The sequence below is a fragment of the Sparus aurata genome, chromosome 8 (genome assembly GCF_900880675.1).
Source record: "Sparus aurata chromosome 8, fSpaAur1.1, whole genome shotgun sequence".
In the NCBI taxonomy this organism is placed as follows: Eukaryota; Metazoa; Chordata; class Actinopteri; order Spariformes; family Sparidae; genus Sparus; species Sparus aurata.
In genome coordinates, this window is record NC_044194.1 from 15,727,204 (window position 1) to 15,745,200 (window position 17,997).

Sequence of the window (17,997 nt, forward strand, 5' to 3'; positions counted from 1 at the left end):
TTAGGGCAGATGATTGCAAAATGGATTGCGATACAATCTGACGTATTCAAAAAGTGCAATCACAATTCATTTCAATCAGCGAGTGGTTTGCTGTGAGTCAGATCATGGAACGCTGCTCGATTGACAAAACACCATAAGCCAGCCTGCACTAACGGAAATGTTGATTTTTCCAGTTTGGTTGAATTGCTGTCAGGAATTAGTTAAGAAAAGTTTGAAATTGTGAAATAATTTGTTTTAATTTGAGGAACTACGATAAATATTGTGTCCAGGAAAAAGATGACATCATCTAATGTGCAACGAACCAAATCACTACAAACTGCAACTTGCAAATTTCCTGAACCTGATCGAGGAACCTAAAAAAGAGGGAAGCGTCATGAAGTCGGCGAATCTTTCTTTGTGTCAGCTGTATTGATGTTAATGGGAGATGCATGCAGAAACACTAAAACCAAAGCAAATATAGCTGATGAGACTTCAATTACACTGCGAACAGGAGCCTTTCCCAAACAAAATTTGAGGGACAAACAGCGGCAGATAAAAGAACAAAAAAAAAAGATCAGTGGTAAACCTGCTCTCTGAAGTGTGGTCTTTCATTTTCTAGAGGCATTTCTTAATCAGAAGTCATATGTTGGGTTTTAGTGTGTTTCTCTATGCACCTCCCACAGACTTCAATACAGCTGACACCACAAAGCAAGATCTGGTGATGTAATGACCCTTCCTTCTTTTTAAGGGTTCCTTCGAAAAATGGCCCCTTAAGGTGTCACAGAAATAGAAAACTTAAATTTAACAGTACATACAGTTGTGGTCAAAAGTTTACATACACTTGTAAAGGACATAATGTCATGGCTGTCTTGAGTTTCCAATAATTTCTACAACTCTTATTTTTTTGTGATAGAGTGATTGGAGCACATACTTGTTTGTCACAAAAAACATTCATGAAGTTTGGTTCTTTTATGAATTTATTATGGGTCTACTGAAAATGTGACCAAATCTGCTGTGTCAAAAGTATACATACAGCAACATACATTATCAATTTTGGTGATGTAGAAAAGTTACAATCAAATCAAATTAGCTTCATGGCATGGCCTCTTAACTTCATGTGAGTGATTATGATTGACGACACCTGTTGACTTCTCTGAGCCCATTTAAATAGGGCTCATGTGATGCAGTCATTAGGCTCGGTTACAAACGCTACAATGGGAAAGTCAAAGGAACTCAGCACAGATCTGAAAAAACGAATCATTGACTTGAACAAGTCAGGAAAGTCACTTGGAGCCATTTCAAAGCAGCTTAAGGTCCCAAGAGCAACTGTGCAGACAATTGTTCGTAAGTATAAAGTGCATGGCACAGTTATGTCACTGCCACGATCAGGAAGAAAACGCAAGCTATTACCTGCTGCAGAGAGAAAATTGGTCAGGATGATCAAGAGTCAACCGAGAACCACCAAAAAGCAGGTCTGCAATGAATTGGAAGCTGCTGGAACACAGGTGTCAGTGTCCACAGTCAAGCGTGTTTTGCATCGCCATGGACTGAGAGGCTACCATGCAAGAAGGAAGCCCTTGCTCCAGAAGCGACACCTTAAGGCTCATCTAAAGTTTGCTGCTGATCACATGGACAAAGATAAGACCTTCTGGAGGAAAGTTCTGTGGTCAGATGAAACAAAAATTGAGCTGTTTGGCCACAATACCCAGCAATATGTTTGGAGGAGAAAAGGTGAGGCCTTTAATCCCAGGAACACCATGCCTACCGTCAAGCATGGTGGTGGTAGTATTATGCTCTGGGCCTGTTTTGCTGCCAATGGAACTGGTGCTTTACAGAGAGTAAATGGGACAATGAAAAAGGAGGATTACCTCCAAATTCTTCAGGACAACCTAAAATCATCAGCCCGAAGGTTGGGTCTTGGGCGCAGTTGGGTGTTCCAACAGGACAATGACCCCAAACACACGTCAAAAGTGGTAAAGGAATGGCTAAATCAGGCTAGAAATAAGGTTTTAGAATGGCCTTCCCAAAGTCCTGACTTAAACCCCATTGAGAACTTGTGGACAATGCTGAAGAAACAAGTCCATGTCAGAAAACCAACAAATTTAGCTGAACTGCACCAATTTTGTCAAGAGGAGTGGTCAAAAATTCAACCAGAAGCTTGCCAGAAGCTTGTGGATGGCTACCAGAAGCGCCTTATTGCAGTGAAACTTGCCAAGGGACATGTAACCAAATATTAACATTACTGTATGTATACTTTTGACCCAGCAGATTTGGTCACATTTTCAGTAGACCCATAATAAATTCATAAAAGAACCAAACTTCATGAATGTTTTTTGTGACAAACAAGTATGTGCTCCAATCACTCTATCACAAAAAAATAAGAGTTGTAGAAATCATTGGAAACTCAAGACAGCCATGACATTATGTCCTTTACAAGTGTATGTAAACTTTTGACCACAACTGTATATCTTCTTATGAAATAAAAACCACTGAATACATCACCACAGTCTGTGTAAAGCAGGAAGAATAAGCTAATTTATGAACATATAAATGATGGTGTAATATATCTAACCGATATATCAGTTGTCTTATCACATTTACTTCAGTGTTGGCATATGTGTGGTCAATATTGACGGCTTATATATGCAAACCTTTTAGTTTTAAGGAACATGGTGCAGAAATCTATGCTTGGGGTGATTTATATTTATGAAATTTCCAATAATGTTTATTGTTAAACTGTAAAATATTGTCCACGTTATACTTTTGTTGCAAGTGTTTCACATTAGATTGTTCATTACAAAAATGTGTGTATATCCGTCAATGTATCTTTTTTATTCCCTAATATCAGGATTGGAAAGAATTCATCAGTTTAAACATTTATTTTTTTCCATGACCCGAACTTAGAAAAAGTTCTGATTTCTTGGTGAAAACTAAACAAAACCAGTTCGTATGATTTCATCTGTTTAAACTTTAGATTTTATTTTCTTTAATCTGGAAAAAAAAAAAAAAAAGCTCAAATATGGGAGGGGCATCTGCAACGAAATCCCACACCAATAACAATTATCCACAAATAAAGTTAAAGAATGTCATACAAAACATCTCTTTGTAACACTGTTAAATAGACCGTGACTCAGTATTCACTAGGGGCAGGACTATAGCTAGTGCTCCCTGAATTAGGAGTTCAGTGGCTGTGTGCTTCCTCATACAACAAGAGAGAGGGCATGCAACACGATGATGGAGGCAAATCAGGGGAAAAAAAAAAAAGGATCCATTTTTACAGTTGATGGCGATGGGAATGGCAGAAAGGAGAACACATCTGTTACGCACAAAGGCAGCTTTCAACACTCACTTTTCTCCTTGGCTTTGTAAAAAGACTGCAGGAGATTACATGTCAGACAGAGGTGGAAAATGATGAGAGGCTTGTTCACTCTACTAAAAGATCTTCTGAAGAATTTTCGGAGGCGTAACTAATCCCATAATGCCCTTGTCAATAATTCTGCTTTGCCCCCCCCCTCCAAACTGCATTTGTTCGTTGGTCACGACTGAGACCGCAGCATCCTGGAATGATACGCCAGCATCTGACAAGAATGTGATGTTTTCTGCACAGAGCTTGGCAGCACTGCTCTCATATTATCCTCCGGTTAGGATTAAATTATCAGTTCTATCAAAGCTGGCCTCGAAAAACCTTCAGAGTAAATGGTCACAAATGACGGGTGCAGCTGAGAGCAGCACCGTGGCAACAGAGACACTTTTGAGTTGCTACAGAAACATCCCTCTGCTCGTCTGCCCACACACACACACACACACACACACACACACACACACACACACACACACACACACACACACACACACACACACACACACACACACACACACACACACACACACAGGAGCTTTGAGGTGGAGCTTTGCATGTATGAAAATGGAAATAATGACAAAAAATATCACTAAAAATACCACCACTTCAAAATAAAAATTAAAAATCTATACACATTGCATGTACTCATTAAAGTGACTGAGCCAGTTAGAATTCTAGACAGTAGTTGTATTTAGCAGCAAATTCTCTTCTCAATAAATATAGATGTACAGTATATAAATGTCTCTTTTGGGCCAGGTTCAGGCCGAAAACCTTGAGGGGGGGGGGGGGTTCGATCGCACTATGGACACAAGTTTCCCAAGTAAGCTGGGAGGAGTGATGATGATGAAGATGATGATGCTCCACGCCAACATCCATCTCAGGTTACTGATCCATCAGCGAGACTGTACAGCTAGGAGATCCTTCCCAAAAAAAAAAAAAATACAGTCCAGAGAATCTAAAACAGCATGCTTTGTCTTCTGCTCTTTCCGTTGCCTGAAGGGAAACAAAGACAAAGTATAAATTATTCTGTTTTTTTACAGCGAGGATTTCAGAGTCAGACACTGTGGGGCGACGGGTTTTGGAACAACACTTCACTCAATGCTTTGAGAGTCTAATAGCCACGAGTTCAGTGGGCTACAACTTGAGTCCTGTTTTTGGACCTCATTTATTCACATTTTGGCACCATTAAAAAGTACGCAGAATTATCTGATAGGAGCTCCTGTGAGCTTTCTTATACTTGGATATGCCAGGAAACTAAAACACGTGACTTTCAGGCAAGTTCTGATGTTTAGGGTTAGAACTCTTATGGGTTGGACACACATCGTGCGTAGGCTTGGGCAAAATTCAAAATTTGATATCACGATATTGTCCCATCCAAATGACACAGAAGACAATATAACCGTCGCTCGTCCGGGCTCGCCAACTTCACTGGGTGATGTTCCCTGTTCAGTTAACACCTGCATATTGCAAAGACAACTTGTAGCCTCATTCATGTTCCTTGGTTCACCATTTTCTCCCGTTTCAAGACTGAAAATATTGCAAAAATTAGCGACTGTCTCTGTTTCAACAAAGGTAGAGGAAAATCACGTTGTCGTTTTGAGCGTCATTGTTCTTTGTGACGAACAGAGAAAAATAAATCCATGACAAGTGTTAAGTAACACTGAATGTAAAAATATGTTCAGCTTTGACTGAGTTAATACTCTACTTCTTTCACTGCGCCAAAAATTATAAATACTGTAAAATGTTATGTCTGTGCTAAAATTTAATGAGTATAATAAAATCAAAAATGATATTCAAGCATTCAGTTATAAAACACTGAAACTACAAAGATAAACATGTAAATATATATATAACATATCTTAGTTAATAGTCAAACACTCTTTTTTAACCTCATGCATTATTTTTGTCTCACTTCCCTCCACACCCTCCCCATGCCCTCTCCTGTGGCCCCCAGGGGAGACACACCCCACAGTTTAAAAACCCTCTGGTTCACAGTGAAAACACGAGCAATTCACCCTCGCATTATTCCTCACCTGACTCGGGGTACGATGAGTTCCGGTAGCCGGGGTCTCGCTGCAGCTGGACCTCCTTCAGTGTGAATATGGATATGTCTGCCAGACATTAGAGTCAGTCAGTGCAACAGAAATCACATTGTGCCAGGAGAATAGCGTCTTTGTTACGAGGCTGTAAATGATCCTCGCTGTACACTGCAATATCCTTCAAGTTGTACCTAGCGGAGTCTGCCAAGTCTACATTACTGTGTTGCCATTTCATTACTCACTCTCTGGCAGCGCGTGCACACGTGGCCCCAGGCTCCTGAAGTACGGCTGTCTCATTGCTTCATCAGCAGCGATCCTTTTTTTCGACTCATACTGAAATTCAAGGGGAAGTACAAGAAATATTCAGTCATTGAAGAACATCTAAAAAAAAATGGGGTCAGCATCATGTGACTGAATGTGAACATGTTGACGAGCCATGATGCTCTTCTTTCCAAAAATACGGTCCGAACATAGCTGCAATTGTGTCACAACGCTTTCAACATCACATTCATGCCTGGTAGATATAGTGAGACTTACTTTTAGGAATGACATCAGCAGGTCGATGCCATCAGTGTCCAACCTGAAGGGAGTGGGGGAGGGAGAGAGAGCAGGAGAGAGGGAGGTCAGTAGAGGAGGGGTGACGCACAGATGCTGGCGAGTGTAAGGAAGGAAACAGAGTCAACTATTCCACAGGATTTCCTTACAGGAAGTGACACAGAGCACACACTCCTAGCTAAACAAACCAATAACTCTAATGTCTAACTCTCTAAAATCTAAAAAGCTCCACATGCAGCAGCAGCTCTTATACCTGGGTCTGAGCTCAAAACTTTGCTCATTTCCGTCTTCAATGATAAGAGGGCTAACAAGAGAGGTGAGGGGGGAGTGTTAAGAAACTGTAAAGGTGTATAATTGCCATATAAATATCTAATAAGCCGTAGCACATCATTTCTGACATTAAAAAGTACAAAAAAAGTAGATGTTGCGTGTCTCACCTGGGTGCATGGTTAATGAGCGGCTGGACCTTGTACTTGGGGAACTTGTAGGACTTGAACTCGTCGATGGAGGATATTCCAGGCCAGCTGTCTTCTGTGGGAGTGCCTGTGGTGGGACATTCAATCGACGCTGTTAGAGTCAGGCTTTAGCACGGCAGCTGGAGGGGCTTTTCACGCTGCCCCCGGGGCTACATGCCAGGGTTAATGCGATTAAAGGATCATATTCAAAAGATTGAAGTGCTTCCCAGTCAGCAGGGGGCAGCACTTACCTAACAGCCTGAAGATGAGGTGCAGCTCGTCCTCCACTGTGGAGCCAGGGAACAGGGGCCTGCCGGCAGCCATCTCATAGAATATACAGCCCACACCCCTGACAGGAAGACACAGACCGAAGCTTCAACAGCGATTCAACTCAACAGATCTCAAACTTTTTGGAGCAAACTCTCTGATTAAAGCAGCTGGTTTCAATCGGTCCAACGAGTGGAATATGAACGGAAGAGGCAGGAATTCGTGTAAGAAAGCAGCAGGGCACTTTTAAAGTTTAAGAGAAACCCCTCAGAGTTAAAACAGCTTGTTCATTAACAGCCATGTGCCACATCAAAGTGTCTTCATTGTGGATTAGGACACCTGTCTGCGGCTCACCATAAGGGAGTCAATTAATTGAAAGAAGCTTCAAACATCTGCGATTTCATCACGCATCACTAAAAAAATGCGTGACAGGAATTCTTGATCCGTCTCTTTACCTCCACTGTGCTCACTCGTATGAATGTAAAGAGAGAGTAGCCAGGCGTCCGCTCAGTGTTTTCTAACAGTTGAAATAACCCCTGTTGAGTGAGGCCCACTCACCACATGTCTATCTGCGTGGAGTACTCGGAGGAGCCCAGCAGCACGTCGGGAGGCCGATACCAAAGCGTTACCACCTCGTTAGAGTACGTTTTAGTGGGCACAGATTTGGCCCTCGCCAGGCCTGTGGAGCAGAAATATGAGAAATCAAAACAGATCCAATGGACACATTTGGAAGAAGCTCCTTCAATGGCTTTCGTTCCAAATTGCAAAATATTCATCAAGGCTCAATTTTATCACGCACTACTGAAAAATACAGATGAATGCGCTTCAGAAATGTCAAAAAGGTGTTACTTTTCATCTTTAAAGGATCAAGTTCACCCAAAAGCGAAAACTCCAGTGATCATCAACTCATCCCCGTCTGGATGGAAAATTTGGAGAAGGTTTGTAGTATAGTTTGGAGACTGAAGTTGATGGAGACTCATTTTTTAAAACAACCAGAAAAAACATAGAATGGCTCCATGCAACTCATCCTGCATAATCAAAGTGTGCAAAATATGTCCGTCCTCGATCAAGGTTGAATTCATGCAGCCAGTTCAGGCTGGATGCTAACGCTTTTAGCTTAGCGACTACAGTGAAGATTTCTTTTCTTTTTTTTTTAAATGGTTTAAATATTATCTTTCTTAAATCGGATTGGGAACTTGGGGCTTCTGGAGTCTTGTTGTTGTTGTTTTGATGTGAAGCTACGGAACTTCACCAGAAACTCTATCAGCATGAGGGTGAGAGAAAGATGACATTTAGATCTTTGGGTGAATTCATCCTTTAATCTCGGGCATGAACTCTTGCACAGATAAATAACTAAGGCAAGTCAGTGTTTTTGTTTTTACCAAAGTCAGCCAGTTTGAGTTCTCCTCTGTCATTGATGAGCAGATTCTGGGGCTTCAGGTCTCTGTGGAGAACTTTCCGCCTGTGACAGTATGCTAAACCTCGCAGGATCTGGTACAAGAAAATCTGGAGACAGAGATAATTTTGATCAGCAACCTCTCATAATATTTTACTAATATACATACTAGTAAAATCAGTCTCAAATAGTGATGCTAAATAAAAATTAGAGCTTTTATATATTAGAGACTGTTGTTACATTAGATGCAGTTCACTCAAACCTCTGTGGAATATGGATTATTTAGAAGATTGTTTATGGAAACAATATGCCAAACAGCCAAAGCTGAGTTTTAATATGAAGTTTAAGTATTTTCAGTTTCTACATTTCTACAACATGCACACAAACACGCACAGCTTACCCAGTTTTCTAAGCTTAACATACATTTCATTCTCCCCCCACACTGTCTAGACTCCACCACCAGAGGGCACACTAACAGCATTTCTAGTGTTGATACAGCCAACCGCAAAGCTGTGACAGTTGATGAAGTTGGCCGGGCCAGCAGGCAGCCTGCAGTGGCTCACCTTGACATTCTGCATGCTCAGGATGTTCCCGCAGTCGTCCATGTACTGCTTGAGGTCTTTGTCCTAGATGAGAAAGAGAGAAGGGGGGGGGGGGGGATTGTCAGAAGAGTAGAAAGGCTACAGGCACACCACAGGCACACCACCTGCAACAGTTGTTCCTGTATAATCCTCCTCGGCTCCGCAGAGGCTCATGAATAATCATAATGTAAAATACATTTCATTTTAGCATCTGTGCACAAAACAACACTTGAGTCATGCAGGACGTGAGGGCAGAGGTTTTGCTGGTCTCACCAGGTACTCGAAGACCAGTGTGAGCGACTTGTCTGTGTGGACGATGTCGTGCAGCGTCACAATGTTGGCATGTTTCAGGTCCTTCAGTAACGACACTAGAAGATAAAGAAAGAGGACACAGCTCTAACAGTTTGGATGTGATTTCACTCTTTTTGTTGATTCTGAGGTGTCCAGGTTCAACACTTATCCAGGCCCAGTGCGGTTTACTGCGAAAGCTTTAAGTGGAATCCAAAGAAAGCTTTATAGATTTAACTTATCAAGTCAAAAAGACAGTGTCAAATAAAAACAAAACACAAGGACACAGGAAGCACAAGATACCATACTGAAAACATTTCTCTCTTTATAAAACTTTGCATGTCTCAGTTCTTTCCTGGAGCTGGTTTGATAGTTTCACTCACTTTACACAATGCAGTTCTCCTGGTGGTTAGCAGCCTGTAGCTTCATGCCCTTTGGTAAACTTATTTACTGTCTGAGCACCTGAGTTCAAACATTTCATCAAGTGTTTTACTGACTGACCCAGATTTAACTAGTAAGTCGGATTGAATTCTTGCCAAAACTTCGTTCCAATTTCTGAGGAAAACACAGGCTTTTGTTGGTGAATTTACTAGTTGATAAACTGAGCAATATCATATGTATTGAAGCAAAGATGCATTTTTAAAACCTCATAAACTCTTCGGTGTGACTGTCGTAGTTATACTACAACTTTAAATTGCAGTTACAGCTGTAAAAATTGATCATTTTTTACCTGCTGCAGTTTCTTTCAGTGATTTGTGCTAAAACAAAGTTTACAATTGAGCTTCAGCAACATGACTAATTGGCTGCGATATACTTTCCTCCCGTCACTGCATGCAGTAATACCTTCAGTCCATTACTATTAACTAGATGTCCCTGTTTTTCCTGGGACAGTCTCCTTTCGGTGGGCTGTTCCAAGCTGGGGCTGTCTCCAGCAATGTCCCTGTTTTTTAACTTTGCATAAAATCCAGACTGCACAGTATAACATTGTATTACATGGAAAAAGGACGGGGCAGCAGAGCCTGCCAGGTGGATGTCTCAACATCACCACACACATCTGGAAGTCCCTTTATTCTCACCTTAAAGACAGCGTACTGTCAAGAGCAATCGTTGCTCTTGTACCATATAATCTGATGAAAAGGATTGCCGAGCAATATATTGTGGTGGGTTATCACTTTAAAATCACAAATAGGACAGAAAACCATTAACCGTTCTAATAACTGGAGTTGGCTTCAAAGCTGCTGATTGAAAAAATAGAATCCACTAATCTAAGTGGATGTAGTTGTTGGTAAGTATGTGGTTCATGGAGCATCATTGCACTTTCATACCTTCTCTGATAGCCGTGCATGGCGCCCCCTCCTCGTGCTCTAGCCTGATCTCCTTCAGCGCCACAAGGTTGTCCGTAAGCTTACTCCTCCCCTTGAAAACAGTTGCGTACGTGCCCTGGAGGAACAGGAGGAGAGGGACAGAGGTGAGGAGAAGTTCATAAGCTGGACTGATGTGGAAGAGTCAGGCTGTCAAGGGTTAAAAGTAAACTATAAACTAGGTCAGTGTGTGTTACATAACTCGTGATGAGAACTTAAGCACCTGTGAGAAAGTCGAGGTCAACTCTGAACACACACTCTCACGTACCTCCCCAAGTTTGTCCAGTTTTATGTAGGTCTCCAGCTTCCCAAATCCAATTTCTGACTGGAGGAGAGAAAAGGACAAGCAGCATTAATGAGGTTGGCGTCTTTATTAGCACTGACAAGCTTACAGACACTACAACAAATCCTTATGACGGCCTCGCGGCAACAGAGTGGGGATGTAAGGAGGTCACACGCCCCCAACCAACATCAGCGATAATCTGTTGTGACAAAGGACCGTTGGCTTTTGGCTTCTGCAATGTGTTTGTTTATAGGGAAGGGAGGGCGAACTTTATCTGTAAAGCCTGTTTAATAAACAACAAACTGAATTTTAAACCTCAAACTGTTCATTTGCAACTATCTTATACTAATGTAAGATAAAGTGGTGATATTTTGCTGGTTTTTCAATTAATCCATTTGTTCTTTGGTTAATATAATGCCAGAAAATGGTGAAAAATGTCTGTAAGTGTTGTCTTGTTTTGTTCATAACCCTAAGATTTTCAGTTTACTTTCAAAGAAGAGTAATGAAACACGAAAAAATTCACATTTAAGAAGCTGGAATCAAAGAATTTTTAAATTATTTCTTTAAAAATGACTTAAAACTCATTAATAGATTATCACACAGTTGATGATTAATTTAACAGTTGATAACTAAGTGATTAATCATTGCAACTCTATGTTTAATAGAGTAAATATGTGGGTTTTGGACAAAATGACTTTTGAGGATATCATCTTGTGCTTCGGGAGACACTGACTGACATTTTTCATAATTTTCTGCAATTTTTTCCCCAAACAAATAATTGCTGAATTGAGAATTGCAACCCTACCCTGACATTAAAGAGATGAATCACAACTAAAGAAAATTATCAATAGTTGCAGCCATGATGTGCTGTTGAAAGTGAAAATTAGAAATGAAAACTATTAACTAAGATCCAATATGCGTTATGAAAGGGAGATTTTAAAAGAAGTGTCTGAGGTCTTGAGGAGAGCTTAAACACTAACAGAAGCTTCTCCAGACTTCAAACTGACCCTCTGTCCAGCATTACGACCAGCGCCGAGGTCTGAGTGGCTCAAAGATTTTCAACAGGCTGAACACGTATTGAGCAAAGATGTTCAGTGCTGTCCAAACAACTCTGCAGGGGGAGTGTGTATGCAAATGCAGTGGACTGGGTGAGGCACAGTGTTTATGCTTTCCCTCTGTTCTGCCTTTGACAGATGCAGAGTAAAACCACAAGCCAATTATTGAGGCTGCTGACGAAGTGAATGCTGAGGTGTAATGTAAACACATGACAACAGGCTGAGTGGATGAGATTAGACAGTCTAAGAGGCAAGGTGTGAGCTCTCGTCCTCTCACTTCTGATTCTTGCTGCCTTTAAATAAAACATAACTCTCACAGCTATCTTTATACTCTGCTGTCGCTCCCTGATCGCCTTTCTTCTTCTATTTCTATCATTTCTGCACGATTCAACTCCACTGTTGCTTCTCAAATTTAGTGCTGCTCGCTCTCACAACGTGGGAAGCGAGTACTGTACATTTACATAAGCACAGTTTGGAGGTATTAGCACCTAAGGTATTTTTTAACATTTCACAGGGGAAAATTATGTTTCTCTCTACTACACTCATCTGACAGTTATTACAAGTTATTATCTCCAGGGTTTGGCTGAAAATTGCTGGATAAGAAGAGTATAGTTGATGTGATGGGTTAGGGTTAGCTCTCTATATAATAACATTGGAGTATTAGACCATTGTGGTTAGTGATGACGTTTCTGGATTTTTCAGGTATTTAATAAACTTGCTAAAAACAGGCACGAGTGTGACAAAGATACTACATGAGGGAAGAGGTGCAGGTGTGTGCCAGGTGTGTAACAACAGGAAGTCAGTTGTTCCACTGTAAACCGGGCAACACACAGACATGACTCAGTGGGACTTGCACTTTCCATCGTGACTACATTTCCATAAATCTGCTTAGAAATCAAAGACAAAAACAGCACTGCTTTCTGCTGCAGAATTTCCTAAACATTGTTTGTTTTCAAGGTTTCTTCAGATCATAATAATCCAGCGAAAGTTAGCTAATTCGGCATTCATGTAGACTTCAAAAATCAAAGTCCAGTATTTACTGTCAGCTTTGTTCTTGGTTTCCAACAACATCAAAGATATCTGGCTCTTTAGAAATTAAAGACTGAACTGTTTTCCCGTGCTCACCAGCTGGTCACTAACTTTGTCTACCTGCTGTTTGTAGCTGAGCAGGTAGCATACAGGTGGTGTGCAGTGGGTTAAAAACAGCTTGAAAAATGACAGCTTGAACGGCAGCCTGCTGGGGGCTGAAAACCACAGATTAAAGTGCAGCCCGTGGCTGTAAAACAAAACAATAAGCTGAAAGACATTAAAATACTCTGACCCCTTTCATATGTCATACGAATAATATATACATGCTAATATGTGCATTTTGTTTGGTTGTCTATCAAACAGCCATTTAAAGAAAATGACCAAAGAAGTAGCCTTGATCTATCTATCAATCTCTCTCTCTATCTATATCAATCCGTCTATACCAATCTATATGTACGTCAAAATCATGAAAATAAAAGTTGAAATTATGAGAAAAAAACATCAAAACTATAAGATAGAAAGTCAAAATTATGAGATGATGTCCACTTTACACCATTGGAATTTAAGTTTTCATCTTATTTTTTTATTTTTAACTGGCAGAAATGTGTTTCCATACAGATCTATCTCCTGTAAGGCCTATGACCACAGTCTACTTACAGTAAGACACACTATTGAGCATCTATAATACTGCGCCTCTATGATACTGAATCCAGCTGAGAATCGTTGTCATCAGCAGGTAAATTGCCGACACAGTAGCAAGATAACAAAAGGACATTTCTAATTGTCCTCCTCGGTCTTATCATTACAGTCTCTTCCTCTCCCCGCCTTTTCTCCCTCAGTCTCACCAGTGATGCTCTGCGGGAGCGCCGGCTCAGCGGCTGGTCGAAGGGCGGGCTGCTCAGCTGCAGCTTCTCCAGGTAACCGTCAGGTATCCGGATGTCGGCCGGTAGGGACAGGCGTTTGTTTAGGTCCTGCGCACGCACACAAACGGAAAAAACAACAACAAAGCAGTCAATTTAAAAACAGTGTCAACGCGGTGTAAAACCCTGAAGAAACAGGGTAAACCCTCAGTAAACAGCGTAAACTCTGAATAAATACCAATGATTGACAACAACATGGCAGAAACCCAAAGTACACAAAGAGAATTTGTAAGACTCAGCCAGCTTCAGGCCTCATTGGTCAACAGAGAGGGTAGTGTGTGTTTATGTGTGTATAAAAACACGTGTGGCAGCATGCGTCTATACAGTTTTGTGTAGCAAACTTGTGTACATAATAAAAGCTGCCTGTGGAGCCCTTTAAGAGTTCGGGGTAAAGTCTTTCCCAGAGCAACAAAGTACTAAAGCGTGATGCTAATGACTTGTTATATAAAATAAAAACACACTCTCAAAACAACGTCTGGATTCTTCCCATCATGCACTTCCTCTATTTGTTAGATTACTGTTAATCCGTCCCCCCTCCTCTCTCTCTCTCTCTCTCTCTCTCTCTCTCTCTCTAGATCGAGCTGCTTTCAATCTACTTCCACTCCCTCTGAGGTAACACTGGTCACTTCGTAACACCCCGCCGCCCCTCCCAACCAACCAAACAATAATATGTAACTTTGAACTTCCCACATTTCAAAAATACGCTCATTGATAAATGTCTAAATTGGAGGTGACTGACTTGTGGACGGGTTAACTGACCCTTCAACCTTTTATTCCAGGCGGGACAATGACTCAGCTTTTTGTCTTTCTGGTGGCCTTTAGCTGAAATATTTAAACAGTCAGTCTCGCAGGAAGTGATGTTTTTATTACAGCTTGAGAAGGGAAGTTTGATAAATGTTTTAATATGCGGATGTGTCGCTGGCTCATGTAGAAGAATTGCTACTCTGATGCAGAGTGTAAGCAGACAGACTTGGATGGTGTAAAGACTTGTTGTTTTGGACAAATTTTTAAAGACCATTATTTTATTTTTTCATGAACAAACAAAAGTACCAGATTTATAGATACCCATCATTTATACCTCTGTGTATACAGATGGGGAGCTGACAGTGTGTGAAAGTGCCCAATAGTCATATTTCAGTCAAATTCAAGTAAAATACTGTGTTCATATATTACAACATACAAAAATAGTCAAAGTAAAAGTATGTATGTATATTCTACATACTACGTATACCAATTATCAGATTTGATATATATATATATTTTTTAACTGATTACCGATAAATTTAATAACTTTAAAGGACCTTTTTGTCTGAAAAATGTATTTTTGAGTCTCAATCCCAACTCATCAATCAATCCTTACATTTCAAAAGATTGATAAATCAATTTCCAAAATATATGCGTTTTCTGTTGACTTAATCCATTCATTCCATTAATAAAGCCACAAAAATAACTACTAGGCTGACATGATGATTATCTGTTTATTTGAATGAGATTATATCCAGTTCTGGTGATCTGTTGTCTCTGTGCTGGCTCAGGATTGGTGGTTTGTCCCATGAGGAAGCCATGACATGTATCACCTGACCTTTGAAACCCCCCACCACCCTCCAGTTGTCCAATCAACCCGTCCTAATCTGTTACAACAGGGGCCCATCTGGACCGTATTACAGTAATCCTTGTGATGTAATCCCAAAACACTGCTTCCTCTCCAGCGAGACGTACAATCCTCTACCTGACCACAGACAGACGGGATTTCCTCACTCTTCCTCCTCCTCTTCTTCTTCTCCAAGTGTCATTAAAGTGCAAATTGGTTGTAAACTATTAAATAAAACGCCAACTATTGTGAGAAATGATTAATCTGTCTATTCTTTTCTTTTTTTTTTACAGCCCAAATTCTCTGATTCCAGCTTCTTGATTGTTATATATTTTATGGTATTGTTACTCCTCTACGGCAGTAAACTGAATATCTTTGTGTCGTGGACAAAACAAGACATTTGAGGCTTTCATCTCAGACATTTTTCATAATTCTCTAGCATTTTATGGCTGAACAACCAACCGCTTCAATCAAGAAAATAATCAACAAATTAATTGTTAGTTGCAGCCGTACGTCACATCAGCACAAAGACAAAGAATGAGGCCACAAAGTGATTCACTGTTGGATCACTTCATCAACGAGAAATCATACCAGCACAAACAATGCACAGAGTGTTTGTTGGGCTGCTTGAAGGAATCAGAGTTCTTCACTGCTTCTATACGTGCTTCTGTCCAAATAAACTTTTTTCTGGTTGTGAAACAGTCACAGGAAGTGTGGGGTGCACTGCTTGCACACACAGCCAGAGGTGATGTGTCATATCTCTGTGTGTGGGTAACCCAAAATGGAGTAAGCCGCTTAACTACATGTTTAAGGGTTTTTTTTTTTTTTTTTTTCCTTCCGTGCAGTCTTGCATGCTCGGTTTGTCTGTGCAGCTACTTGTATGTGCTCGTAAATCCACAGAGGTCCTGCAATCAAACCAACCAATAAACACCGTCAGAGGGAGGGAAGTGTGTGTTCTTCAATCATAAGATCTTTCCTAGCATGGTTACCCAGCAGGTAGTGTGCAACATGTGGCTCACTGGCAAGATGTCAACATGAACAACACGGCCAAATATGGGTACAGTACAATTTTACATTTATTTAGCTAAGGTTCTTTTGCAGAAATAGGAAGAAACTGCATGTTTTCATCTGAAATTGGTCATGTTTTGATTGTATCTAAGAGTTCAAAACTATATTTTATTTTACCTGTTTTGTTGTTAATACACAGAAAAATATCATCCCTTTAACTCATCAATATAGCTCCTGATACGATTGTAGGATGTGCAACAGACTTTACTGAACAATTTGAGAGCAGTCCCTGGACTGCTCAAAACAGCAAAAATGGAAATGGAAAAATAAAACAAATCACATCAATCATTTTGACAGACATTACAATATAAGCCATGATTTTGGTGGTGAGGAAATTTTTGCATTTCATTTTCACTGAAAAAATGTCAAAAATTAAGATGATGCCATTTCTGCTGATGTGTGTAACAAACAAGCATGTTCCATTTGTAGGCCAGAGACATCTTTGTAGCATCAGCTTCATTTATACTGGTATGTTGTGACACATTTGACCTTTGTCCAAAAAGGCTCCCCCAATTAGGATTCTGCGCTTGCCTACACAGTGATTTCCATAATATTCATTATTCCCTAATAAATTTAGAACAAAACCCTCAAAACGAGAACTGATTAAAAATCTATTCCCAAATGAGATGTTATGTAGGTGTCCTCTGAAAGTTTGAAGATAAACTTCATGAAAATGTGAATAAAAGTACAGAAGGTGTAATATCGAGTTCACTTTCACTCAGTCATACTGACTCGTCAGCTGTACAACCTTAAATCCCATTAGTGTCCATTAAGGTGGATTGAGGGGACCAAGTCTTGGCTTTGTTGTTAAACACAAAGTTTCTGCGATCTTAACATCACATCAGGTCTCGTGTTAAAACCATATAAAGCACTTGTTGAGATGTATAGTATTTTGACAATACTTAAAGTTTAAGACTTAAGATGTAATGTTTGATTATGTTGAACCCTAAACTAATGAAATAAGCATCAATCAGTGGTGTCATTTTGTCCATCTGATTCCCTTTGATGACTACTGGGGTTGAGTTAATATGCACCAAATATCATATTCTGTAAAAGACGATATTTCTACTAACTTGCTTATATGGCGATTGAAAATTAACATTCTACTAATATTCCTGTTTACATGCAGCCATCCAAACTCAAAATAAATGTGCCCTAACAGGTTGTTTATCAAGTCAAAATGTGGAAAAGTAGAAAGACTGGAAATGCGTTTGCCATTTTGCTTTATTATATCAAAAAAGGGGATTTTCTTCTAAGTTTTCTACAGGTGTTGGACTTGACGGTGGAAACAAAGCCTCATTCCTTCAACCAACTCCTTGAAAAGGTCAGCGCTGTGATCTTTGTCAATATCCAAGTCTTTCATTGGGTTTAAATGTAGGTGTGTTTCTCCGTTCAACCAGAAATGTGACCTTTTGTGCTGCTCATGCATCTCTATCGCAGTCTAGCAAACTGTGGGCTAGTTTGGTAGGTATACAGCAAATCCAATAAGATAGGCAAGAGGCCATGTGTCGTAAACTGCACATATTCTGAATGCGTTGTATACACGTCCAAAGACTGCTCCTAAAACCCAAATAATATCAGCATACCCCACGTCTTAATGCGAAAATATACGGAAAATCCATGCTGTTTTCATGATTAAATTCAGAATATTATCATATTTGGAACAACAGAGTTCATGCAAACATATTAAGTGTCAGAAATCCGCTAAATTTAACAAAACTCCATTCATTGCGCTCTCTTTATCTGTTACCGTTAGATAAAGCTGTGTC

General features: G+C 40.2%; 1 protein-coding gene across 1 annotated transcript in view; it reads right to left on the reverse strand.

The window, feature by feature from the left end:
• Nucleotides 1-2,937: 2,937 nt before the first annotated feature.
• Nucleotides 2,938-17,997, reverse strand: part of LOC115586283 (cyclin-dependent kinase 17-like) — a 39,750-nt gene continuing 24,690 nt past the window's right edge. The window contains exons 5-17 of the mRNA XM_030425181.1: nucleotides 13,495-13,620; nucleotides 10,551-10,607; nucleotides 10,247-10,361; nucleotides 8,907-9,001; nucleotides 8,616-8,678; nucleotides 8,039-8,162; nucleotides 7,215-7,335; nucleotides 6,641-6,738; nucleotides 6,372-6,477; nucleotides 5,917-5,959; nucleotides 5,622-5,712; nucleotides 5,374-5,451; nucleotides 2,938-4,333 (exon numbers count right to left, since the gene is read on the reverse strand). Of these exons, the coding sequence (XP_030281041.1) occupies nucleotides 4,296-4,333; nucleotides 5,374-5,451; nucleotides 5,622-5,712; nucleotides 5,917-5,959; nucleotides 6,372-6,477; nucleotides 6,641-6,738; nucleotides 7,215-7,335; nucleotides 8,039-8,162; nucleotides 8,616-8,678; nucleotides 8,907-9,001; nucleotides 10,247-10,361; nucleotides 10,551-10,607; nucleotides 13,495-13,620 (1,155 nt within the window). The 3' untranslated portion in view covers nucleotides 2,938-4,295. The remainder of the gene's footprint in view (nucleotides 4,334-5,373; nucleotides 5,452-5,621; nucleotides 5,713-5,916; nucleotides 5,960-6,371; nucleotides 6,478-6,640; nucleotides 6,739-7,214; nucleotides 7,336-8,038; nucleotides 8,163-8,615; nucleotides 8,679-8,906; nucleotides 9,002-10,246; nucleotides 10,362-10,550; nucleotides 10,608-13,494; nucleotides 13,621-17,997) is intronic.